Raw genomic sequence first — 27,178 nt, 5'->3', positions numbered from 1 at the left:
GATTGTTCCCTTTATGATTATATAATGTCTTTGTCTCTTGTTTCAGTCTTTATCTTAAAGTTTATTTTGTCCTATTATAAGTGTTGCTACTCTTTCTTTTGACATCCATTTTCATGATAGGTGTTTCTCCATCCCCTCACTTTCAATCTGCTGGTGTCTGTATGTCTTAAATGAGTTCTTACAGGCATCATATAGATGGGTCTTGTTTTTTCTTTTTATCCTTTCTGTCACCCAGTGTCTTGATTGGAGCATTTAGTCCATTTGCACTCAAAGTGATTATTGGTAGATATATATTTGTTGTCATTTTATTATGTATTTTGTGGTTGTTTCTTAAGATTTTCTCTGTTCCTTTCTCTTCCTGCTCTTTTTCACAGTTTTCTGATTTTCTTTAGTGATGTATTTGGATTTCTTTCTCTTTATTCTTTGCATGTTTATTAGTGTTTTTTAAAAATATTTTATTTATTTATTTGACAGAGAGAGACAGCCAGTGAAAGAGGGAGCACAAGCAGGGGGAGTGGGAGAGGAAGAAGCAGGCTCCTAGCAGAGAAGCCTGATGTGGGGCTCAATCCCAGAACGCCGGGATTACGCCCTGAGCTGAAGGCAGACGCTTAACGACTGCACCACCCAGGCACCCCTGTTAGTGGTTTTTGATAGATGATTACAGTTAGGTTTGTGTATAACCTTTTCTGCATACAGCAGTCTATGTTAAATTGATTGTCCTTTAAGTTTGATCCCATTCTTTACTCCTCTCCTGCTCACATTTTAGGTATATGTTGTTATATTTTATATCCCTTTATTTTGTGAGTTCCTTAACTGATTTTTTACAGATATATTCATTGTTATACTTATGTGTTGCCTACCTTTATACTCTCATTTTTGTCTCTCCTGTCCACTCAGAGTCCCCTTTAATATTTCTTTCAGGGCTGGTTTAGTGGTCATGGACTCTTTTAGTGTTTGTTTGTCTGGGAAACTTTTAATCTCTCCTTCTATTCTGAATGATAGCCTTGCTGGATAGAGTATTCTTGGCTACAGGTTTTTCCCATTTAGCACTTTGACTATATCATGCCCTACTCCCTTCTAGCTTGCAAAGTTTCTGTCAAAAAATCTTTTGCTAGCCTTATGGGTTTTCCCTTGTAAGTTACTGTCTTCTTTTGTCTTTCTGTTTTAAAAAGTTTTTTCTTTATAACTATATGTTGTCTTATATTTAGTTGTGGAGTTTGTTCTGCCAGTCTTTGGATTGCTCTCCAGTTTATTTATTTGGATGTGGATGATATCTAGTTGTAAATATGGGATGGGGTGACCTAAGTGTCCTCTTACTTTCCATCTTACCCCCAAAACCATATGATTCTAATTTTTGTCTTTTCATCTGATTATTTTTTATCTGTATATACACTTTGGTGAAATTTCTGTTAATGTGTTTTCTTTTTCCAAGGAAATTGTCCTTTTTTTTTTTTTAACTTATGAGATTTGAGGGTTTTTTTTTTTCACTTTTTGTGTTCTAGAGTTCATGATATATTCTAGATGTTAGTTTTTGTCAGATACATAGTGCAAATATTTTCTCCTAATCTATAGGTTGTCTCTTCATTCTCTTGATGGGGTCTTTTACAGAGCAGAGTAAAAGTTTAAATTTTTATGAAGTCTAATTTTTCAGTTTTTCCTTTAATAGATTGTATTTTTGATATCAAGTCTGATGACTCTTTGCCAAGTACTAGATTCCAAAGCTTTTTTCCCAATTTTTCTAATAGAAATTTTACAATTTCATATTTTACTTTTAAGTCTGTGATTTACTTCGAGTTAATTTTTGTGTAAGATATGAGGTGTAGGTCAGGGTTTACTTACTTATTTTTATTTTGGGCCCTAAGTATATTTTTAAAAGCTCAGGTGGCTGAGAATGGGCCAAGGTTGACAATCCTTGAACTACAAGATCAGTAACCTCATTTGAGTCCTGAAAGTTTATGAAATGCTTTTCATAAACTGTATTGAGGAGCAGTAGATATTAATTAGGACTTTAATGATAAGGGAGCAAAATGAATTTGATAAATGTGGTACCATAAGGATTCTTCTTGGAATTTCATAACGTAGACTGGCTTAGAGTAAGAATTCTGGGTACATGAAAGAAATTTCTATTATCAGGGGTAAGTGTTTGTGTTTGGGAGTGTGTGATGTCAGAGTGATCCCAGAGTTGAGAAAATGCTGCGAATTTTGACTTTTTATGGACTGGGATACTTTCTCAGTTCCTTGCATAAATTCGGAATATATGCATTTGTTTTTTTGAAAACTAATGATAAAAAGAGTTCACTTTATTGCAGTTTTCTTAATGTGCTTTCTTAGATGTTATTGGTGTGGTGAGAAAGACACAAAGCAATGAAAATTTGAACCAAAATAGTTTATAGTGTTATTATAATTTATCTTGTGGTTGTACATATGCCATTTTATTAGGAAGAGGAGATATCATTACTTTCTAATGGTAAGATAATTTAAATATATGGAAATGACAAATTAGATAACAAATATTTAAGTGATTTATTAAGGAAAAATATGAAATAATCATGCAAGATTAAATTAGAAAACAGGACAAAAATCAGGAAAGTTGTATATGAATTTATTCATTTTTAAATAAATATTTTAGTCTCTTTGTGGCTAGGCACTTAGGATATGTCAGTTAATAAAAGAGATTGTCCTTTTAAAGTTTACATTCTAGCAAGAAGGTTAGTTAGTAGACAATAAATATAAGTAAATGATATAAATGTTAAGTTTAATGCAATGAAAAAAAGAAAAATAGAATAAGGTGTGGGGAATTGAATGCTGTAGATGTCGGGGGAGAGGTCAGGTTTCAGTGTTTAGTGGAGTGGCCATTATGGAGGTTAATGAAAAGATGACATTCGGATACAGATTTGAGAAGTAAGGGAGTCTGAGATGTTTGGGGAACAGTGTTGAGACAGTGGGAAGAGCCAGTGCAAGTGATGTAAGACAGGAAGGTGTTTGGTGTGTTCTTGTCTTCTCAGTTTTATTTTTAATTTTTTTTTGTCTTTTCAGTTTTATACATTATTCACAAGTCATTTATAAAGTTCATAATGTCAAATATGTAACTGACATGTGATGAACATAAACTAATTTTATATATACTTTTCTTAGGGTGTTAGGGAAATCCCCAACTAGGGATTCATATTGGCTTGTCAGTATGCCTGAGATGATAAACTTTGTTTTAAATCCCTTCATGAGATATTTTTTTGGTATTCTGGAGTCTGGCTTACTCAGGTCCAAATATAAGTATGTAAGACAGTCTTAGATTTCTTCAAACTCTAAGAGTTAATACTGTAGGCTAAGTGTTAATGGAAAGTGTTATACTTTGAGAGTTTGTGTGGAAACCTTTTTTTATTTTAAGTTTTTTCTCCCCCAGGTTCAGTACTTTGCGTTCAAAGGAAAGAATGGTTCAAATAATAATTAGAATTCTTTTTTTTTTCTGATTTAATGTTTTGGATAATATTCCTCCCTAAGGATACCTATTTCAGGTTTTAGTTTTCATGAGTAGCAGTTTTGTTTTTGTTTTTTGAAAAGGAAGTTCAAGTCCAGTTGTATTCTGCTTTTTGCTAACAACTTGGGGCCTTTGTGAATATCAGTTATGGCATGGTATACGAGCTGTATGGTAATGCTATAAAGTGCATTTTTGACTCGTAGGCTAGATAGTCCCTGATTTGATAGTTCCAGTGTCTAATTTTTAAGTATATTCTGCTTATCTCTTTTTTAAAAATTTATTTTAATTCCAATATAGTTAACATGCAGTGTTATATTAGTTTCAGGTGTACAATATAGAGATTCAACACTTCCATACAACACCTGGTGCTCTTCATGACAAGCGCACTTTCTTAATCCCCATCACCTATTTTATTCATCTCCCCACCCACCTCCCCTCTGGTGACCAGCAGTTTGTTCTCAGTAGTTAAGAGTCTGTTTCTTGGCCCCTCTTTCTCTCCTTTTTTTTTCTTTGCTTTTTGTTTTGTTTCTTGAATTCCACGTATGAGTGAAATCATGTGGTATTTGTCTTTCTCTGACTTATTTCACTTAGTATTATATCCTCTAGCTCCATCCATGTTGCACATGGCAAGATTTCATTCTTTTTAATGGCTGAATAATATCCCATTGTTCACGCGCATGTATACACACACACACACACACACACACACACACACACACCCATCTTCTTTATCCATTTATTTATTGATGTACACTTGGGCTGCGTCCATAATGTCGCTACTGTGAATAATTCTGCTATAAACATAGAGGTGCATCTATTTCTTTGAATTAGTGTTTTTGTGGTTTTTTGGGGCTAAGTACCCAGTAGTTCAATTACTAGATTATAAGATAGTTCTATTTTTATGGATTCTCCTTTTATAATTAGGTTGTCAGTTGTCACTGCTTCCAATTCTAACATTTCCTCCACATTAATCTCTATTAATGCAAATAAATGTAAGTAATTTAATGGGAAAGCAGCTTACTTTCTGTTTATGAAGAAAGCTCTAGGTGATAATTTGAGGATTTAAAAAATACTTTTTAAGAGAATAAACTGGTTTTTATTAATCTTATTTTCAAGAGAATAAAGTGGGTTTTGATATTCTTTTTTCAGTGCCAAGTCAAAGGATACTTGCAAAGTTACCCTATTTTTTTTTACAAAGTTACTTTTTAAATATCTTCTTCCCTTAATCAGTAGTGAGAGGGAAATGAATGATTTAAAAAAAAAGAAATATTTTTGTATTATCTGTGTAATTTGTTCTCTAGTGAACTTATGGGCTATTCATTTTAATATGGATTTAGGTAGGAAGTTGTGTTTTTGCTTGTCTTGTTTAAAAAGGAAAATGTCAGCTTAAAATAATTAGATATAATTATGTATTGAAACCATTTCTTTTTATCAAGGACCTTGAAGAGAAAAGACATTATATAATAGTAAACAGTAAGTTTGAATATGAGCCTAAAGATTTTTTTTTATTTTATTGTTGATAAAATTCCACTTGCTATGTGCTATTGAGGTGGGCTCCCACTTTTAGGTTTACTTTCTTTACTTATTGATGCTATTTCTAATAGTATATAATCAATTATTTATACTGCATTTTGAACTTGAATTTGTGAATACCTTTATCAAATCACTCTGGAAACATGCAGGGTAAAATCCAGAGGGAAACCAGGAAAAAGTATGACTTGAATTTTGATTTAACTATTTAAAACATTCTTACGCATTTCTGTCTTGCCTTTGTTTCTTCTTGTATATTGGAATAAGACCATAAACACGTAGATTGTTTCTTTCAAAAAATCTCCTCTGCTTCCTACTGTATGGTTTATAGGGGGAGAAACCACATTAGCATTACTTTTAGAGTACTTACTCACAATCAGGAATAAACTAATACATACATACCTCAATTTCAAGGATTCATCTTGTACCTGAGCATACAATTCAATACAATACAGTACACAGTAATGCTGGGTGTAGCCGATCCTGATTTTCACTTATAAAATGTGTTGAGTATTGAGGAAAGTTTCATGCCATAGGTGTCTTGTTTTCTCTAATTATTTTATTACCATTAGTTACCTTTGTTGCACAACTTGTTCACAGTTTGGAAGAGCAGCAAAAATCAACAGAATTGGAAATCCTATTTGAAGGCAGCAAAATGCAGTCTGATTTATAAACCCATCAGTCTGTCCATTTCCGTTTTATGTATTTGCGTTGAATGAAGTCTTGCATCAACTCACTTGAGGCTTTTAAAAAATAATTTAAAAAATATTTTTAGTAAATAACTTAAAACTAAACTGTTCCGTGTCTTAAGATTTTCTTCCAGCTTTAAAATCATAGAATTTGCTATGTAACTGAAGTCGTGTTAAGATTTTTGTTCTTTTTAGTTTTTATCTATTAGGAATAAGGAAGTAATCCTTTAATGGAAAATTTTAATTAAAAAAAACTTAATTACTTTGGGGCAAAGTGATCTGTATTTTTTCTGTTTTATTTTTGAATATGAAGTAATTATTAATGTTAATTATAAAACATGAGGTTATCAGAGTTTGATTTTATAATCAAGTTTGTTATTAAAAAGATTGTTTTTGATGTAGGGATTCCATGACATTTAAAAATTTTCATGTAGAGATTTAAATATTGCAAATTAGAAAGTGTGCTACGTTCATAGTTGATTTCCAAAAATAGAATGCCAAAATAAAAATTCATGTTTAATAATTTAAATATTTTCATTTTTCTTTTTAAAGAGAAAATTTGAAGTTTAGTAACTTTGATACCTAAGTGGGATGGTACATTATTTAGCTAAATGAAGAAACATTAAGATTTTCACATTCTCTTAGTTGATAAACAGGCACCCTCCTCCTAACTCTTCCCCCACATACAGACAGTGCAGGAATTTGCTTCAATTTTCTGTTGGACTTTGGAAAATTATCATTTTCTTTTATAAGTATTACTCAGTTAAGGACTTCTTAAAACATTTGCCTTCAAAAAAATAACATTTTTATAATATTTAAATATAGTGATAGATATAACCTACTAATGAAATTATTGGCTGGATAAACATTTTACGTTTTAAAATTACGTATTCTACTTATATATTTGAAGTGATGATTTTAGTGCTAATAAGAACTAACAAGTGTAATCTCATACTTATTTTGGGCATCCATGAAAAACTTTATGCAAAAGTCATACAGTTTAAAATACAATGCTGGTAGCTACCAGCTGCTAAAGAATTTCATTTACCAATTTTATTCTTTTACTCCTTTGTAATTTAAATGCCTTTATTTAAAAAGTTTAACTTAAGGATATTGTAAAGTATATAGTATTTTAAGATTAGATGGTATCCAGAGCATATAGTCCAATGAGTTAGTCCAATGTAATTGGAGGAATTATTAAATGACACTGACCTCATTTCCTTTAGAACAATGAAAATTAATAGTTTCACGTTTTATTAGGCTGATATTCCAGATGTAGTGTACATTTAATTAAGTGTAGTTTCCTTTTAGTTATGGTATGTGTATCTGTTTTTTGTCGCAAATTCTTTCTAGTTTTACAGTTTTCCACATGTTTTCTTTCACCATTTATGATTTTTTTCAAAGCAGAGCTATAAGGACTTAAATCACTTTAGCATGCAGCAAAACAGTTCCCATTCAAACAATAAACGCCATTTTAAAAAGCCTTTAGATCTTCTGTCACTTCATAAATATAAATGTATAAAAACGTTATGCAGTTGTAGTGCCCACCTGCTAATTAAATGCAGATTTTCTCAAACTTGCTTAAAATCTGTCTGTTTGTTTCAACTCTGTCTCTGTTCAGAATACATATGGCCCTTGTGAAACTAATTATGCTTATGGAACAGCTGTTAAATTTAGTGCAACTAATTTTATCCAATATTTTACATTTTAATTGATTACCTGTGAAGAAATTAGCAAATTAACACTTATTGTACAGTAACTGAATGGTCTTTTATGGTTACTTTCAGATTTAACAAGTGAACCAGGCAGTGATGGAATAAAGACATTTCTAAGATTTTTAGATAGGAAAGTTATTGGTGGACCTTGATTATCTGGTGTGAAAATTTAGGAAGACTGATGAGTGATGCCAAGCATCTGTGTGTTCTGTATCTTAAACATGAGAAGCAGATTGGAAAGTAATAGCTTTTTCTTAGAATTTCGGTAACATATGGGCTTATCTGGATCTAAGAAGTCTTTGAAGATCTTTGAACTTGACTAAATGACTTAACCTTTGGCATAGTGGGTGGGTTATATGCTTTTTTAGGGGGGAGGCACTGGCATTCCACGTTTCTCTTTTGCTTTTTTTCCCCCCTCTTCCCCATTGTATCTTTTAATATCTTCTCTTAAAAATCGGGGGACTAGAGGTGATGATTGGGAATTTTTGAAGATTGACATGATGAGAATTCCAAGACACTTAGTTGATTGGATCTACCTGTAATAAGGTGGATTTAAGTCTTTTGGTAATATTTTGGAAATGAGTTTGGGTAGATATTTATTTTCTTATGGAGTTTATTTGAAAATGACACTGCAATCAGATCTTACTAACAGTGTTGTAGTTGAAAGGATGTGGAGAAACCTGGGTTCAGATTTCAGCTCCATTGCACATTGGCCTTGTGAACTCTGAAAAGTTGAGAGTTCAGTTTTCTCAGAGCAAAAACCAAACCAAACCAACTAACCAATGAAGAAAACAAACAAACAAACAAACAAAAAACCAAAAAAAATCCCAAACCCACAAAAAACCCAAAACCCCAAAACAAAAAAACCCCACCCACTTCCACCCAAAGCAAGAAAAAATCCCCCAAACACCAAAAGAAGAGGACAATAATAAGTATATGTTTAAATACTGTGGAGAATTAAAAGATAAAATAGATGAATACAGCCAGCATGCTTCTTAGCATGTAGAAGATACTTTGTAATAATAGGGGAAAATGTTATGTCCTATAACATTGCTAAATAAGAGATACAATAAGCAAGCATATTATTATGCATATTTTAGAGCATGAACTATCATGTAGATGAGAGATTGGTTTTGATTTTTATTTTCCAGCTTTGAATTCTGTTAAGTCTTTTGTAAAACTTAATGTCAGGTATAGGTCCAGATAAATGTATCTGGAATTTTGATAAGAAACATTTCAGTTGGGGCACTATAGATTGGGAATTACTGTGTCAGGAATAAACAAGCAACCCCTGTTCACAATCACTTGCTCTGCCACAACTAGATGCTTGATCCTCTGCCCCTGGTGAGGACAGTTGATCTTGGTTCTCCAGTTTAGAATAGTTGGCACCTTTGCTCATCCAGATAGATTTCTCTGAGGCAGATGTAGGGTCCATTACTGACCAAAGCTGAAGAGTATTAACCCACTGAATTCATCTTAGTTAAAATTCAGAATGTGTGTGTTTTCTCCAAAGAAAAAGCATTATTGTTGGTGGTTATATTTGAAATAGTCCTTTGGCGTAAGGTTTCAGGTACTTTCTGTCAGTAGGCTTATGTGAATTGGATTGAAAAACCATTGTGATTTGTATGGTGAGTTTTAAATAACAAACTTATAAATGAAGTTTCAAATAATTTTTTTAGCCTTTGATTGGAAAACTTTAAGCATCCACTGTAACAGGGAAGAGTATAATACACCCTCATGTACCCATGATCTGACTTCTTCAGATGGTATTTTGCCGATATCAAGGCTTGCTTTTAAGCTTCATTAGCATGGGTCCAGAATACCTCTTTACTGTATGGCTTATTTAGCTCCAGTATCAATACTTGACTCTGTTCACTGTGCCTCATGTACAGTGTCTCCATTCTGGCTGGTGGAACACTATTTCTCCCCTCCATAGGCTATTCAGGATTCCTGTTGCTTTCCAGTGTATTTTCCCCTGGTCCCATGGAATTTCACCTCACATATTATAGATTAGAACTTGTGAGAAGATCTAGGGGAGCCCACTGCAGATTTCTGGATCCCTCTCTCTCTGTCCAACTTCCCTCTAAGGCCTTAGAAATTCTAGCCACCTTGGCCTCCTTGAAGGTCTGTCTCTATCTCCTTAAGACAGCAAGTCTTCAAAACTCTGTTTGGGTTCCCTCTCCTTGCTTTGTGGCTTGGAAACTTCCTCAAGGCAGTAAGCTGGGGGCAATCCTAGGGTTCCCTTATTTGTTTCCCTTTTCTTTGGGAATCACAGTTTTGTGCTACCTTATTGCTCAGTGTCTGAAATAGTTGTTTCATACTTTTTGCCTGCTTTTCTGCTAGTTTGTGGTGAGATGGCTATTCCCATAGCCTTTAACATCCCAGTATGTGAAAGGTCACTTAACTGTAATATTATTTTGTGATTACTCTATTTTTTTGTCATTTCCACCATTTATCAACTTTATTAGTCTTTTAAACAAATCAACTATCTTTCTGGTTCATTAATTTTTGCTTTTATTTCTATTTATCTTGAGTGTAATTTTCTGTTATTTTTCCTAACTCTTTGAAATGGCTGCTTAGGTGATTTACTTTAGCTTTTATTATTTTCTGATATGTATTTTTAATGCTATAAATTTTCATCTTTACTGTGCTTTGGCTAGCCTACATATTTTTGATGTGCCATATTTTAGTTTTTATTCGGTTCAAATATTTAAAAACTATCCATTGTAATTTCATCTTTTCCATAGGTTATAGTGAAAAAATTATTTCCAAACATTTAGAGGCTTTTCTAGTTGTCTTGCTTTTTCTTGCATAATTTCACTGTAGTCAGAGAACATAATCTGAACTTTAATTTTTTAAAAAAAATTTATTTTTAAGTAATGTCTACAACCCAATGTGGGGCTTGAACTCACAACCCTGAGATCAGGAGTCACATGCTCTACCGACTGAGCCAGCCAGGTGCCCTGAGCACCTTTCATTTTTGAAATGTTTTGAGGTTAGCCTTATGGCACATCATAGGTTTATTTTAGGAAATATAACAGACACACATGTTAAGAATGAATATTACACAGTTTTGGGAGGCAGCCAAATAAGTGAATTTAACTACCATTTGTTCAAATCTTCTATATTTTACCTCCCCCCCCTTTTAACACCTGCTTATTTTATTAGTTACTGAGATAACTCACAGACAAATCCTGATTGTAGATTTGCAAGTTCAGAATTGTTTTGTATTCTTTTTGGAGTGACCTCATCATCATGAAATGTCTCTATCTCTACAAATATTTCTTACATTGAAGTCTATCGATATTGATATAATCTCATCGTTTTTCTTCTTTTAGTGCTTTCATGATATTTTCCCCATACTTTTACTTTCACATTTTGTTTTCTATTTAATGTGTTCATCTTGAAAGCTGTCTATAATTTGCTTTTTTCATTTGACAGCCTTTTTCTTTCAATTGTGCTATTTAGTTTGTTTATTGATTACTGTGATTACTGTTATATTTGGATTTAAATCTCTCTTCTTTGTTTTCTATTTGTTCCAATCCATTTTCCTTTTTTCCCCTTCTTTCTTTCCTTCTTTGGTTTAATGTTATTGCATTTTCTTATCAGCTTGTTAGCTTACATTCTTTTAATTTACTTTGAGTGCTTAACCTGGAAATTGTGGCATGTCCTTGACTTATTAAAGTCTAATAACATAAATTAGTACTTTTATCACCTTTTTTCTATAGTTTTGATACTTGAAGGATAACTTGACTAGATATAACATTGTGAACATATTTTTCCCCCTTGAACTCCTCAAGGAAAATTAAAGCCATTCTTTTGCTATTTATCTTGCATTTGAGAAGACTGATGCCAGTGTGACTTTCTTTCGTTGTTAGTGACTTGATCAGAGTATTCTTTTTTCTTTATTGTGAATATGCAGTAACTTTATCAGGGTATATATCTCAAGAGTTGACTATGGTTAATCCATTTCTCCAGGTACACAGTAGACCCTTTCTACATATAGATTCTTTTAGTTCCAGTAGTGTTTTTGGAACTAAAAGTGAATGTTAGTTCTGTTACTTTTTTTTTTTCTTTTTCTGTAGCCTCAGTTAAGTTCAATGTTCATTGTCTACCTCTTCTATTACTTTTTCTGATTGTTTTTGCTACTTTTATTTTTTAGAAGTTTTCTTTTTCTTGAATCTTCAACACTGTATTTCTTATTCTACGCTATTTTAATTAATATTGGAAATAGTATGTTATAGTCTCCTCTGCTTTGTGGGCATTTTTGTGGGGCATATTTGATTCTAACATTTTTTTTTTAATATCCTTGACTCTTGGGGTGCGAGTCCACCATGCAGTCAGAAATCCATATATAATTGTGACCCATTTAACTACTAATATCCTACTGTTGATCAGAAGCCTCACTGATAACATAAACAATTGGTTAGCACATATTTTGTATGTTGTATGCCATATACTGTATTCATATAATAAAGTAAGCTAGAGAAAAGAAAACGTTATTAAGAAAGTCATAAGGAAAATACATTTATGGTACTATACTCCATCAATTGAAAAAAATCTCCATGTAAGTGGACCCGCACAGTTCAAACCTTGTGTTGTTCAAGGCTTAACTGTAGTTATTTTGTATGGATGTTGATTCCTTTTGTTGTTGTACATGATAATGTGCAGAAGTCCTGGATCAGCAGTAATAGGCAATTCTGTGAATGGACTGAAGGTTTTAGGTGACTTACAACATTTCTTGAATAGCACTGTACATTATTAATACAGTGAAATGGAGTTTCTCTAATAAATGGGGAACTTTATGGGTAAAGTTAAGTTTGTTTTCAGATCCTTCGATGACATCTTGTTTTACGGAGCCCTGAGCCACCAGTGGACACCACTTTCCTTTTCATAGTATATTTCTTTCTTAGAGTATACATCCTTTTAAAAAAAATTCCCCTTGTGGTTATGGTTTTAGTTGGATTTCAGTTGGGTGTGAAAGTAGATGTCCATGTTCAGAATGTCATCCTGACATGGAATCATGTTAATTTATTCAATGTATAATTTTAAAATTTAATTTTAAGTATAGTTTTACCTTATGGTAAATACAGTCTTTATTTATAGAACTCTCCTTAAGAGACTATTTGAAGTATTGTAGTTATTTTTTTTGAAAGATAAAATATTAGGATATTTGTTTTGATTACATGTGTTTAGAACTTATTAGCCAATTAAGAAACTTGACGTATTGGTTTTTGAGGGCAGTAATTCATTTTATGTAGGGATGTTATGGTGATTGTTCCTATTCTGTAGATATTGAAAGCATTTATCTGGTATAATAGGACATCTTGCTGTCCATTTATTGCTTATATATTGTGTGTTCTAGACTGCCACATTTTTTATCAAATGTTTCTTTGCTTTATAATATATCTCCATTTTGATTATGGTACTCTAGAGACTTCTAGAGTGATTTATCAGAAGGGTATGTATTTAAGGAATGATGGACAAATAACATCTTAAATTTTAGTGTAGTTTCTTTAACTTTTTTGTTTGTCTAGTCAGGGTAGGAAATCTCTTTACTGTGATATGTTACTTTCTTCTTGATGGAGATCCTTCAAATATATAGTTAAAGTTACTTAATAAATAAATGGAATTGTTCATATGTCTAAGATATGCATTTTACTCAAAATTATATATAAGTAATTCTTGTGACAACTAAGAAGTCAGCAGCTGAATTCACTTTAAATCTTTGATTTTGTGGTCCTTATAAACAGCCTTTAATAATGTTATTTTGCCTGCGTTTCAGACTTACTATCTTTTCCCCATGTATTCTCTCTTAAGTCATTTTTTGTTTCATGTAGCCTATAAGCAAAATTAAGAGACAGATAATATGAGAATTAAAATAACAAGGGAAAAGAGGGGAAAAGCCCAGTAGCTTATATTGCATACTGTGATATTTTAAACCTTGTTACTTTCTTTAAATTTGATATCATGGATGGCTTAACTTATAGATCTGCTGTTGCTATCAGAGTTCTTTGAGTGAGCCACATCGGCAACATTTATAGGAAAATGTTCCAAAACGTCATGGGTTGCATATGTTGATGTATGGTGAATAATGAGCAAGATGTTTTGGACAATGTTAGTCATAGGTTTTCTACAGTGGAATCTTTGTGTTAGGGAAAACCATGAGATGAGTTCAGAGGTAACTGTGTTTTTTATGAATTGGGTATATTGGGAAGAATAGAGATTGGAAAAGTAGGTGCTGTGGAAGGGTGGGCAGATAGTAATTGATACAAGGCCTCTAATTGTGGTTTCTAGCTTTGCTGTGACGGTGATCTAGTAATGCTACTTTCTGGTTTCTCTGGGACAGTGCCAATTTAGGCCTGTTGTCTTTATGTTACTGTGCCCTTCTTGACTCTCAAAAATATTCCTTTATTCTTCAAAAGCTTATATGATAGGTAATGTGATTTTCTTGTTAATAGCAAATCTGTGAAGATTATGTATTTGGCTGCTGTGGGTTTCCTGTGGAGAAGACATAGATTGTTGACCAAGGTTATTATTTCTTACCTTCCTTTTTTAAAAGAAATATATTGAGACTTGAGTAACCCTTATGCCAGCATTAAGATTTTAAAGGTCTATCAAAATCAAAATGCTGTTCTTTACTGGATTGGCTATAGAAAGCGGGGAAACATACTTAATATGCTTCCGATTCAGATTTTACTCATTCATTCAGATTAGTACATCCCTCAGTTAGTCTTTCTTGGTGCTGTTTGCTCCCAAATCACTTGTCTGCTATCTCACAATTCAGTTAGGTAACCCTGAAAGGTAGTTATTATCCTCCTTTTGTAGATAAGGAAAAAGATGCCCAGAGAGGAAATAACTTCTTTGAGGACACCACTATATAAGGAATCCTTTATTTTTTTTAACTTAATACTTGTATACCTTTACGTATATTAATAGCAGATACATCTGTTTTTTAAGATACAATGAAGAAACATGATTTCACCAAAATCCAGCTCATTTATAATCCACAAATGGTTGCACATTTTTGTCAGTGATTTTTTGACAAAAGGGCAAACCACTAAGAAATGAGCTTACATTAAAGATTCATTAAAAAAGGGAAGCTTATTTTTGTTGTTAGAGTTTAAACTAATGTTAACTCGTCTTTCGTACTCTGCATTTTCACTAGTTAAATGAAAACTAATTGCAAGAATCATATTTTGGTCCTGAACAATGTAGAACCAAATTAAAATAATATACTTTATGTGTATATGCATAAGATATATATGTATAGTGGCTGAGGCTATCACAAAAAAGGCCCCCCTCCATTTTTGTTATTATTACTTTCTTTTAATAGCAAACTTTAAATTTTATGTGAGTGTTCAAAAATTTTAGAATAATCTGTTAAAATTTCTATATATTCACATATAATAGAAGATTTAATTAGAAATGAATAAACTAACATTTGTGGGGGAAATAAAATGTCAGGATAAATTAAAACTTGATGTGGAAAGAAGTCCTGTGTCAAAATTAAGAGAGGAAGTAATCAAACTTAAAGAGAAAATGATAGAAATTTCATTTTTATAAATTAGGATAATAAACCCATGTTGACATTGTAGCAAGCATTGTAACTTCTGAAAATCACATATTAAAAAACGTGTGTGACCTTATCTTATAATATCACTCTTTATTTACTGAGTAAACCAGTTAGGGATGAAAGAGGATAGACATTTCTATCATTGGAACCCACGTAATTCTTTTCAAGATCTACATATGTCCTAAATACCCAGGTCTAATTTATGCATCTTCCTATCATCCTTTAGGGGAGCAATTTGTGTTTGCTCATTTCTGTTTTGCTTGGTTAGTCTAGCTAGGGATTTACCAAATATGTAAGTATTTTCAGAGAACCAGATTTTGGCTTTTTTTCATTATTGCTTTCTATTCCATTGATTTTTGTTCTTTAATGTTTCTTTCCTTCAGTGTACTTTGGGTTTACTTTTTGCTCTTCTTTTTCTAGCATCTTAAGATGAAACCTTAGGTATTTGATTTTAGACCTTTATTCTTTTTATAAACGTTTAAAGCTATAAGATTACCTCTGAACATTGCTTTTAGCTCATCCAACAAATTTTCCTATGTTGTATTTTCACTATCATTCAGTTCAAAATATTTTCTAATTTTTCTTGTGATTTCTAATGAATTATTTAGAAGAGTATTTCATTTCTATGTATTTTTTTTATAGATATTTTATTGTTATTAAACTCTAATTCTGTTGTGGTCAGATAAACATTTTGTATGATTTTTTACTTATGAATTGATCCTTTGATCATGATGAAGTATCCATTTATTTATTTATTTATTTATTTATTTATTTATTTATTTTTGGTGATACTTTTAGTTTCTCAAGTCTAATTTATCTGATATTAATATAGTCATTACACCCTTCCTGTGCTGTTTGCATGATATATCTATTTTTAGTCATTTACTTTAAACCTGTGTCTGTATATTTAAAGTAAATATTTTGTAGGTAGCATTAGTTGTGTGTTGCCTTTTGATTCATTTGGACAAGCTTTTTTGGGCAGGGGGAGAGTACAGGGGTAGAGGGGCAGATGGAGAGAGAGAGAGAATCTTAAGTAGGCTGCACTCCCAGCGCAGAGTCCAACTCGGGGCTCATCTCACGAACCTGAGATCATGTCCTGAGCCGAAATCAAGAGTCAGACACTTAACCAACTAAGCCACCCAGGCACCCCAGGACAAGCTCTTTTTAATTAAAGTATTGATTGTATTAATATTTAAGATATTTTTTGATATATTTGGATTTAAGTGTACCATCTGCTATATATCTATTTTATGATTTTATATGTATATTTTGATGTATTTTTTTTTATGTATTTACATATAAATATTTTATATAATATTTTATTTTATTTAAAATTTTTATGTTTGTCCCTCTGAGTTTTCTTTGTACTTCTTTTGGATTAATGGATATTTTTAAGAATTCTTGTTTAGTTCATCCTTTGGCTTTTTAGCTATACATATTTTCATTTCTTTTCTTCTGTTTTTTCTTTAAGTGGCTGCTCTAAGGATTACATATACACCCTTACCATTTCAGTGTACTTAGAATTATTATTTCACCATTCATGTGAAATGTAGAAACCTTATAATTGTGTAGGTCTCCATTTACGTGCCACGTAGATTATTTTATGCATATTATATGTATTATATCTACTTTCATTATAAACTCTACAGTGAAACATTGCAATTTTTACTGTAAGCGCGCGTGCACACACACACACACACACACACACACGTACTTTATTATTCTTATTTATTTATTTTTAAAGTAGACTCAGTGCCTGATATGGAGCCCAGTGCAGGGCTTGAACTCATGACCCTGAGATCAAGACCTGACCTGAGATTGAGAGTCACACACTTAATGACTGAGCCACCCAGGTACCCAAGCACATATATTTATTTTAAGTAAATTAAGGGAAGTAGTTTTTTTTTTTTTTTTTAAGATTTTATTTATTTGACAGAGACACAGCGAGAGAGGGAGCACAAGCAGAGAAAGTGGGAGAGGGAGAAGCAGGTTTCCTGCAGAGAGCCCGATGCAGGGCTCTATCCCAGGACCCTGGGATCATGACCTGAGCCAAAGGCAGACGCTTAACGACTAAGCCACCCAGGAGCCCCAGGAAGTAGTTTTTTTATATTTCCCTATATATTGACCATTTCCAGTGGTCTTTATTCTTTCCTAAAGATCCCAGGTTTTCATCTGTCATCATTCTCTTCAGCCTAAAGAACTTACTTTAGAACTTAATGTAATACAGATTTACTATTGATGATTATGGTTTATTCTTTCCTTCATCTTAAAAATGACTTTATTTTACTTTCATTTTTTGAGGGATATTTTGCTAAATATAAAGTTCTGGGCTGATTGGTTTTTTGTATCACCATGTTAAGAACTTTGTTCTACTGTCTTCTGATCTCCACTGTATCTAATGAGAAGCCAGCAGTAATGGATATCATTGCTCTCCTTCCTGATTGTAATGTGTCAGTTTTTTCTGAATACTTTCAAGATTTCTCTTTACTTTTAGTTTTCATCGATAGTCATGGTTCTCCATATTTATCTTGGCATTCACTAAACTTCTCTGATCTGAAAATATGTCTTTCACTAAATTTGGGGAAATTTTGGCCACCACAAAAAGATTGTTTTCTATCTTATGTTCTCTACTTCTGGGTTTAAATAAACTTGTTAGAGATTTGGATATTATCACAGAGATCCTAGAGGATCTGTTTTTATTATTGACAGTCTTTTTTTCTTCTTAATTCTTCGGATTGGGTAATCTTGATTGATTTATTTTCAAGTATACAGATTCTTACCTCTGTTGTTATTAATCTCATTAGTGATTAGTAGATTTTAATCTCATTCAGCGTAATTTAAATTTCAGATACTGTATTTTTTAGTTATAGAATTTCTATTTTTTTCATTTTCTATTTTTTCTGCTGAGATTTCTTTGTATTTATTACAAGCATAGTTATACTTTTTAAAAATCCTTGTGCTAATTCTAAGATTTGGCTTATCTCAGGGTTAATCTCCATTGTATTATCTTAATTTTGGATTTTATCCTGGAAATGGTGAATGTCATATTTTTGAATATGCTGGGGTCTGTTATATTCCTCTGAAGAGTGTTGATTTTGTTTGCTTACTTGTTTGTTTTAGCAGGAAATTAAGTTAGTTGAATTAAAATTGTAAAAGTCCTGTCTCTTCAGGGACCTTTGTTGTTTTCAGTTCTTTTATCCTTAGCTACCTGTGGAGTTTTCCCCTCCTATGCATAGTGTAGGGTTCAGTCCAGGATTTGAATAGTGTTTACATCTAGAATTTTTGGCTTCCTTTTCTCACTCATTTTCAGGATTCTCCTTTCATTTTCCTTTTGCAGTGGTTGCTCTGTTGTTTCTTCTGTTTTTTTTAGTACAAAAATCCTGAAGTTTTCTGCTGGAGTTTTAGCTGCCCTGCATGGCACAGACTTAGCCTTGCCTTCAGAAAAGAAGCTGATATAGAATGGGAAACTTTGTTATTGATCTGTTCTTTTCAAAAGTGTTGGCCGCCTACAGAATCTGCCTTCCTTTGATCACTATCCAATAATGCCTTTAGGTAGTTGTTTTTTTTTATAATATCTATAAGATAACCAGTGTGATAGAGGCTTTCTTTCAGTACTGTAAGCAGGATTTGAAATATTTAGTTTTTAAAAAAACCATAGTATATCCTACCTCTTACTGTTATTTAATACAAAGAATAGCGGGATTAGGGTAGAGGAGGGGAATAGTTTAATTGTAACAATTAGACGTAAGAAAAGAAGTTGAATAGATATGGAAGCCGAGATTGTAGAGATAGGGAAGACACTATTTTTGGAAATTATCTTAGATACATTACAGATTTGTTATATTATTTGAGGAGACTTCAGTAGTCAGTATGCAATTTGAACCTTTAAGGCTTACACTTGAGACATTTTTTCACTAAACCTTAATTTCCTCTGAAGTTGACAACATATATTTCCCTCATATCATTTTAATTGAGTATATTTATTCATAAAGAATCCTATACAGATGCTTATTTCACATAGTTAGTTACTAAATCCATAACTAAAAACTAAATCCTTTTAGATCATTTTTAAGAATATTTGCATTTCAAGGGGCGCCTGGGTGGCTCAGTCGTTAAGCGTCTGCCTTCAGCTCAGTGCGTGATCCCAGGGTCCTGGGATCAAGCCCCACATCAGGCTCCTCCACTGGGAGCCTGCTTCTTCCTCTCCCACTCCCCCTGCTTGTGTTCCCTCTCTCGCTGGCTGTCTCTCTCTCTGTCAAATAAATAAATAAAATCTTAAAAAAAAAAAAGAAAGGAGTGTATTTAAAAAAAAAAAAGAATATTTGCATTTCATAATACAAAATATACACTAAATGAATGTAATAAAATCTACTTACTATAGGTCCAGGTCAAGACCTCGTCCACGTTCCCATAGTCGAAGCAGTGAAAGGTCCAGTCACCGAAGAACCCGAAGTCGATCTCGGGATAGAGAACGACGTAAAGGCAGAGACAAGGAGAAAAGAGAAAAGGAGAAAGATAAATGCAAGGACAAGGAATTACACAGCATCAAACGTGGGTAAGTTGAAACAAATCTTAAGTAGTGATGACTCAGTGATTCCATGGCAATATTCAAACTAAATTTTCATTCTCTGAGATTTTTTTCTTAGGTGGACACAAGAGGAAAATATATTAGATAAAGAAGAAAGGATAAGTCAAAGTGGTTATCTCAGATTTTTACTATGCTTCCTTTATATTCCCATTTTCATTTAAGACTTATATACCGAACTTTAGAAACACAAAATAAATGGCACTATCAAAGCTTAGTATGTCAATAAAGAAAATTTACATAATTCTTTAGGAAAGTACTACATTCAATTTCCTTATGAATATGATTTTAAAATTTAAAGACTAGTTCATGATTAAAAATGTCTGTTAATTTATTATAAAGCTGTTAGGAGAAAAGTATAAAGGTGAAATGAAGGGAGGGAACCATGTGATTTCCTATTGGTTAGGCCTCTTTATTTTTTTTTATTTATTTATTTATTATTATTATTTTTTTTATTTTTTATTATGTTAGTCACCATACAGTACATCGCCGGTTTCCGATGTAAGGCTCGATGATTCATTAGTTGTGTATAACACCCAGTGCACCAGGCAATACGTGCCTTCCTCACCACCCATCACCAGCCTATCCCATTCCCCCACCCCCCTCCCCTCTGAGGCCCTCAGTTTGTTTCTCATAGTCCATAGTCTCTCATGTTTCATTCCCCCTTCTGATTACCCCCCCTTTCTTTATCCCTTTCTTCCCCTACCGATCATCCTAGTTCTTATGTTCCATAGATCAGAGAAATCATATGATAAGTTGTCTTTCTCTGCTTGACTTATTTCACTTATCATTATCTCCTCCAGTGCCGTCCATGTTGTAGCAAATGTTGAGAACTAGTTCTTTCTGATAGCTGAGTAATATTCCATTGTATATATGGACCACAACTTCTTAATCCAGTCATCTGTTGAAGGGCATCTCGGCTCCTTCCACGATTTAGCTATTGTGGACATTGCTGCTATGAACATTGGGGTGCATATGGCCCTTCTCTTTACTACATCTGTATCTTTGGGGTAAACACCCAGTAGTGCAATGGCTGGATCATAGGGTAGTTCAATTTTTAACTTTTTAAGGGACCTCCACACTGTTTTCCAGAGTGGCTGTACCAACTTGCATTCCCACCAACAATGTAGGAGGGATCCCCTTTCTCCACATCCTCTCCAACAATTGTTGTTTCTTGGTTAGGCCTCTTTCTATATGGAATAGGACTTGGCCACTGGTAAGGGTGTGTGTGTGAGACCCAGGATTTATTTTTTCTGGAATTGGTATTATTGAAACAATTAGTCTAACTTTGTCCAGTTGGAGGTTGAAATCCATTCATAACTCTTTGTTAAATTAGAAAATGTTAAAATGAAACAAAGTCTTGGTTTGTAGTTTGAATTATAGCTTCTTGTTTGTTTTACCCAAAATTGGCATTGGGCTCTTTTATTATATGAAGTAAAACATCTTGGAATTTATCCCCCTTTGTGAGTCTTTCAATACCCCATGTATACCCACTGTAATACTTCAGTACAAAAGTGTTTGTCTGTAATGTATCAGTTCTCAGTGTTAAGTCAGGGAGCTTGTCAGGATCTTAAATATAGTTCCTTGAGATCTTGATTCTATGAAGAATTAAATTTATTAAAGGATATGGAACTCATCCATCTCTCATTCCATTCTTTTTCACAATTGTCTGTGTGTTTATTTTTTATTTCCAGATTTACAGTGATATTATATGAACAGATTCTTTGAAATGATAAATTTCTGGTGGATTTTAGAAGAGGATAATATTATTATATGACTTTCTTTTTCCTGTTCAACTCACAACTTTTAATGCACAGAGAGCAGTTGTGGTCTGCAAAATTCTGAGTTCTGTTTTTTTCTAGTTTTAAGAATTGTTGAATATTATAGGAGAGGAGACGGGGTTGGCTATCTGGCCATAAGGATAGGGAGGCTGAGTTAGCTAGAGTGGTAGAGTGAAATTAAGATCAGAGAGGATATGAGAGAAATCTATTGAGAGAGGAGAAAGTCAGGAGGATGATAGATTTGAGGAGAGGATAGAGAGTAGTTTTTTGAGACTGGAAAATATGGACCAAGAGGATGAATAAATTACGTCAGTCAAGGAACTCCCTTGCTTCTTGTTCTTTTTTTGTTCTCTTTTTCTTTTGGTTTACTCTTTAGATGTTACATGCCTATGAAAAGAGTGACTATGCTTTCTGGTAGTCATTAAATTTTTGCTTTCCACCTAACCAGAATAGTTACACAGTTGTATAAAATTAATATTACATAAAGCATTATTTTGGAGATTTTAAAGTTAAGAAAAAAGAGTACATGGATAAAAAAGGGAGGTTGGGTGGTTTCAGGGAAGAGTCTCATATGATGACATCAGTCTTGAAAGTTTGGGCCAGCTTTACAGGTTAAACTCAGTGGCGATTATGTTTGAGGGACTGAATTCTGGATGACAGATTTACAAGGTAATAATGTTGTATTCATCACTATTTTTTAAATGTCAACAAAGGGGATGAACAAAGTCAAAACAAGAGGTGTCAGTTGAAGGGCTCAGGGAACCAATGTCAAAAAGCTGTTGGGTAGCTTGATTCAGTAATTTCCATGGTTTTAATGGACCATAGTATAATGTGCTGTTATATCTGGATAGTGTCTCTTCTGGTTAGTGCCGAGGACATCCAGATTCTTATCTTTTGGTATGATCTAAAATCAGGAATTTTTTGGGGGGGGTCAGTGTACACATTTAATGATAATATTTATATATGTACAGATATACCCTGCTTTGCTTCAGAAATAATTTTTTTTTAAAGCTTATGTGTTTATTTCTTAGACATGATTTCTTAAGCCATTCGGGGCAGAGAATATATCTTATACTCTTTTGTATCACTTAGAGTACCTAATGTACATTTTAGTTGTTGATAAATATTGATTGGTTATTGATCAGATACATTCATTCATTCATTTGCTCACTTGTTTGGTCAGCAATATTTAAAAGCCTTCTATTTGTGAAGTACTATTTTGGTAATAGTGTGGTAATAGTAAGTCAGTCCTACTTGGAGAGTTTATGCAGATGGCAAAATAAGCATAGATAGAGGGGAAGATTGTAAGTAATTACAGTGAAATCAGATGAATGTTTCACTAGGAAGCTATGGAAACAGTGTATGAGTTAGAATGCTTTTGGCCATAAGTAACAAAACCTAAACCATAGTAGCTTAAACCAGGGACAGCAGACTTCTTTGTAAAGGGCTGCATAGCAAATAATTTAGGCTTTTTAGACCATATGTCTCTGTTGCAACTACTGAACTATGTCCTTTTAACACCAAGGCAGCCATAGATAATGTAAATGAATGATATGGCTATATGGCAGTAAAACTTTATTTACAAAAATGAGCAATTGGCAGATTTGGCCCACAGGTTGTAGTTTGTCAGCTTCTGGCTTAAACCTTGAGCACCTTTTTTTTTTTTAAGATTTATTTATTTATTTTAGAGAGAGAGCGGGGAGGACGGGCAAAGGGGGAGGGAGAGAGAAACTCCACTCAGCACGGAGCCCAACGCGGGGCTTGATCTCATGACCCTGCGATCATGGCCTGAGCCAAAACCAAGGGTTGGAGGCTTAACTGACTGTGCCATCCAGTGCCACCATGAGCACATTTATTGCTAATAAAACAAAGAGTTTAGAGGTAAGCAGATCTGGGTACTTTTTTACCCTTCCAACAGGCCAGTCTTAGCATGTTGGCTTTCATCCTCAGTCTTGACACATGGTGGTTGCAAGATATTTCCATGAGCATTAAGCTGTTTGGTCCAGACTAGTCAACATGTCGGGGAAGGTTTCAGAAGAAGTGGTCTTTATACATTGAAGGGAGAGGTGAGAAAGAATGTTATGTGCAAAATGAACTTCATGTGGAAAAACCTGGAGACGAGCAAGGGGGGTATGGCATATATGAGGAACTAAAGTCTAATGAGGCTTGATTTAGAGTTGAAGAGGAATAATGGTGAGAAATGAGTATTGGAGTACTTTATAAGTTAAGATTGGAGTTAATTCTAAAGGCAGTGAGAAGCTGATGAAGTTCCAAGTAGGGTAGTGATAAGATCAGGTCTATATGAGGTATGAACAAAATGTTTTGTTTACCGTGGACATAATAATAAGTGTTTAACGTTTTAAGTGTATTTTCTAAGTGTCAGGAATTTTGCTAAGCAGTTGACATGCATTATCTTATTTAGTTTTCGTAATAGCCTCATGGAATAGGAACTTCTATTATCCTTCAAATAGATGAAAACTAGTAATCACAGAGCTAGTAAGTGGTAGAGTTAGGCTTCTGATTCATATTTACTAACAAGAGCATCTTGACTCTTAACAGTACATTGTCCTCATTCCTGTAGTAATCCATAATCATTGATGATGAGACATAATGTTTGAGATCAGTGATATGCTGTTGCTTAAACTTCCCTAGAAAATACCTAAAGAGAACTGAATTTCTGTGCCTTATTTTTCTTTGATCAGGCCAGAAATCTGTGATTAGTAAAAGATTTATTTTTTCTTTTCTCCCTCTCTCTTTCTCACACATTTTCCTACAACAGCATTTCTTATGTTTATTTAGAATTATATTTAATAAGAATGACAAAATTTCTAGCCCTTAAATTTATCTCTATGATCATTTTGTTAGCTGTCTCTTGCCAAATGATTTCACGCCCCCACCCCCACTGAAAAAAAGTGGGTGGAGAAAAAGGAAAAAAATTCACAAGCCATATAATTAGACTTATATATTAGTTCATTGTGGTTGAGCAACCCAATAACAAATATTTTAGCTTATGTTATGCTAAATAACGTAGCTGCTTTCCCACATAAGATAACAACTCATGTGTTTCTGCCTCTATATTTATAACAATGTTTGTTTTTATCAATCTAGTTTGAAAATGTCAATATTATATGAAAATTGATAGAATATAAAGCATATATTTAAAAGTACAAAGTAAGAAGAGTAAGAACAATAATGGTAAAGGAATATTTTATAAATTGGGAAAATAAAAGTGGGAGAGAAAGGAATGTGCAAGAAAAAATTAATAAGCCTAATAATAAGAAAGTTTTTTTTATTAAACTTTTGAGGAAAAAGATACCAAATTAGATAATTCTGAAAAATCTTATAAATACAGCAGCTAATTAAACGTAGTTCTTGGAATTCCTAGAACATTTGAATGATTATATCTTATAGTGTTGTAAATTGATCTTTTCATTTTATTAAGCTACTGAGTAAGGAAGGCCCAATAAAAGCAGGGAAGGTATTAGGAGTTTGTAGGGACTAAAAGATGTCTTTCCTTATAACACTATATGAAGGATTAATTTAAGAAAGACACAAACTGAGCCTTGTCTTAGATTTTTTGAAGACGGTTTAATGATGTTAATTTTAATGTTTTACATTTATAAAATTTGGTTTTTAAGACTATTTTATCTTTAAACATTGATACAGATTTTTCTTGTTTTTATTAGCTTCCCCCACCCGATTTTTAAAATTTAAAATATTTATCATATCATTAGATATTTGTATTTATTTATTGGAAATATGTTTTTAAAATATGAAAACAAATTTTCTTAACAGTAGTTATGTTGAAGTTGGACACAACATTATTTTGTTAAGCATACTTATACTCAGAGCCAAAAATCAGAAATATGAAACTTGTCATGACATCTCATAATTACAGCTTGGTTTGATGGTTATGAACATTATACACCCCATCTGAGTCTTCTGTATATTCATATTGTGCCTTCTTCAGCAACATTTGATCAAACTCCATCAAGTATAGTTGGCTATTATAAAACATCTTTTATAGACTTCTTTGAAGAATCGATTGTGAGGGGTGCCTTGGTGGCTCAGTTGGTTAAGCGTCTGCCTTCCGCTCAGGTCGTGATTCTGGGATCCTGGGATCGAGCCCTGCATCGGGCTCCCTGCTCAGTGGGGGAGTTTGCTTCTCCCTCTGCCCCTCACCCTGCTCATGCTTCCTCTCTCAAATAAATAAATAAAAATCTTAAAAAGAAAAAAAAAAGAAAAATTGGTTGTGAAGAAATATGTCAATACCACCAGTGACATTCTGCTCTTTATTTTAAATCATACTGCCATCCTTAAGAGTAGAATTTGGATGGTTTTGCTTAAAATCTATTTTCCATCAGGATTTAAATTACCAGCCAGGAAAATTTGGTTTAAAGCAGTTATTGCCTATTAAATACTTTCTTAATTTAAGTAACTTTGGGATTCATCAGGAATCTAATTTGGTATTCCTGAATGCATTCTCCTTTAAATGTGGTATTATGAAAGGCTTTCAGTTATTATTCCCTTATTGACTTTTCATTAGATGGATGTTGTTTTCAGAAATGTGCCAATCAGGATTTCTAGAATATTTTGCTTGAACACTTGAGTTTATACTTTTCTTCTTTTCTTTCTTTATATAACTTTTTAAACCTTTGTGCTCTTAGAGAGAGGTAAGTATTTCCCACTGGACATAGAAATTCATATATGGACAACTGAAGCAGTTCTTTTTGGTGGGTAATGGAAAGGGAATATGTTTAAATAGAATTTCTGATGCTGACGTGTGACTCCCGCTACATCAGTTGTCTTTAAATCTTTCTGAAAATACATTAGAAGCTACTGGGACAGGATTGAAATTGGGCTTCATAGCCTGTATGTTACCTATTTATAAAATCTTTCATTAAAAAGTTTACTGTGCAGTGTAATTAGAAGTTATATCACTTGTATCAAAACTATTTCAGATATGTCTTTATAGACTAAAAGCTCAGAAGGCTTATCAACAGAAGCAGCGTATACTTTTTGGTCATAGGAATTACTACCTTTGAAAATGTAGTATTCTGAAATACAAACACACACACACACACACACACACATTTAAAAGTGTGCTATGGTATTTAGATTCTGGGAAAGAAAATTTCTGCTCATTTTAAATCATTTAAAATTTTTTTTTCCTTACAGAACAAGTTATTCTCTTTGAGCCTTAATTTATTCTTCTGTAAAATGAGGATAATGATACTTAAGAAAACTAGAAGTATTACAAGCAGTGTGTATAAGAAATATAGTACCATGTAGTAATCACACTTTATAGATACATGTTGATTAAGGCTTTGACCTGGCAATGTTCCAGAGTCTTCAGTTGTAGAGTTTCATGCACTAAGTTTCTGTTGATGAGATTTTTCCTACCTAGTGCTTGGCAGAAGATGTTGAAGTGATTTGGGAATGCTGGACTCTGAGTTTTGACAGCAGTTACATACTCTTAGAGGCTGTCATATTTTTCCTTACCTCTTATTTCTTTATGCAGCAGGAAGTCATTTATGCTAATTTAGTCCATTTGCATATAGGTTATAGTGTTCTGTGGTGCAGAGCGTGCTTAGAACTCCTTTTAAGTGTCTGTTTGGATCAAAGCAGGGCTGTGTGATAGCTGTTGTCTGACACCAAGCTGTGTGGTGTTGTTTTCATTAAACATTTATCACACTTCGAATGTGACAGCAGGCAACTTTGTGCCAGTGTAACATGTTTTCATGCAAAATTTATTGAAAAAGACGAGGCTTTGTAAAGAGATCTTGTTGCCTTTCACCAGTGGCGAAGGGTAAATGTTTGGTTCGAA

At 33.1% G+C, this 27,178-nt stretch overlaps 1 protein-coding gene and 1 non-coding gene across 2 annotated transcripts in view; one reads left to right on the top strand and one right to left on the bottom strand.

Moving 5' to 3' along the window:
* Nucleotides 1-27,178, top strand: part of RSRC1 (arginine and serine rich coiled-coil 1) — a 414,405-nt gene that overhangs the window by 88,430 nt on the left and 298,797 nt on the right. Inside the window, exon 4 of the mRNA XM_057315931.1 lies at nucleotides 19,367-19,540. Coding sequence (XP_057171914.1) covers nucleotides 19,367-19,540 — 174 coding nt within the window. The remainder of the gene's footprint in view (nucleotides 1-19,366; nucleotides 19,541-27,178) is intronic.
* On the bottom strand, nucleotides 10,297-10,369 carry TRNAR-CCU (transfer RNA arginine (anticodon CCU)). Its single transcript has one exon. It is a non-coding gene; the product is annotated as a tRNA-Arg (tRNA).

This window comes from Ursus arctos, unplaced genomic scaffold (assembly GCF_023065955.2).
Source record: "Ursus arctos isolate Adak ecotype North America unplaced genomic scaffold, UrsArc2.0 scaffold_20, whole genome shotgun sequence".
Taxonomy (NCBI): domain Eukaryota; kingdom Metazoa; phylum Chordata; class Mammalia; order Carnivora; family Ursidae; genus Ursus; species Ursus arctos.
Note: the sequence above shows the minus strand (reverse complement) of the source record. Positions and strands in the feature narration are given on the sequence as shown.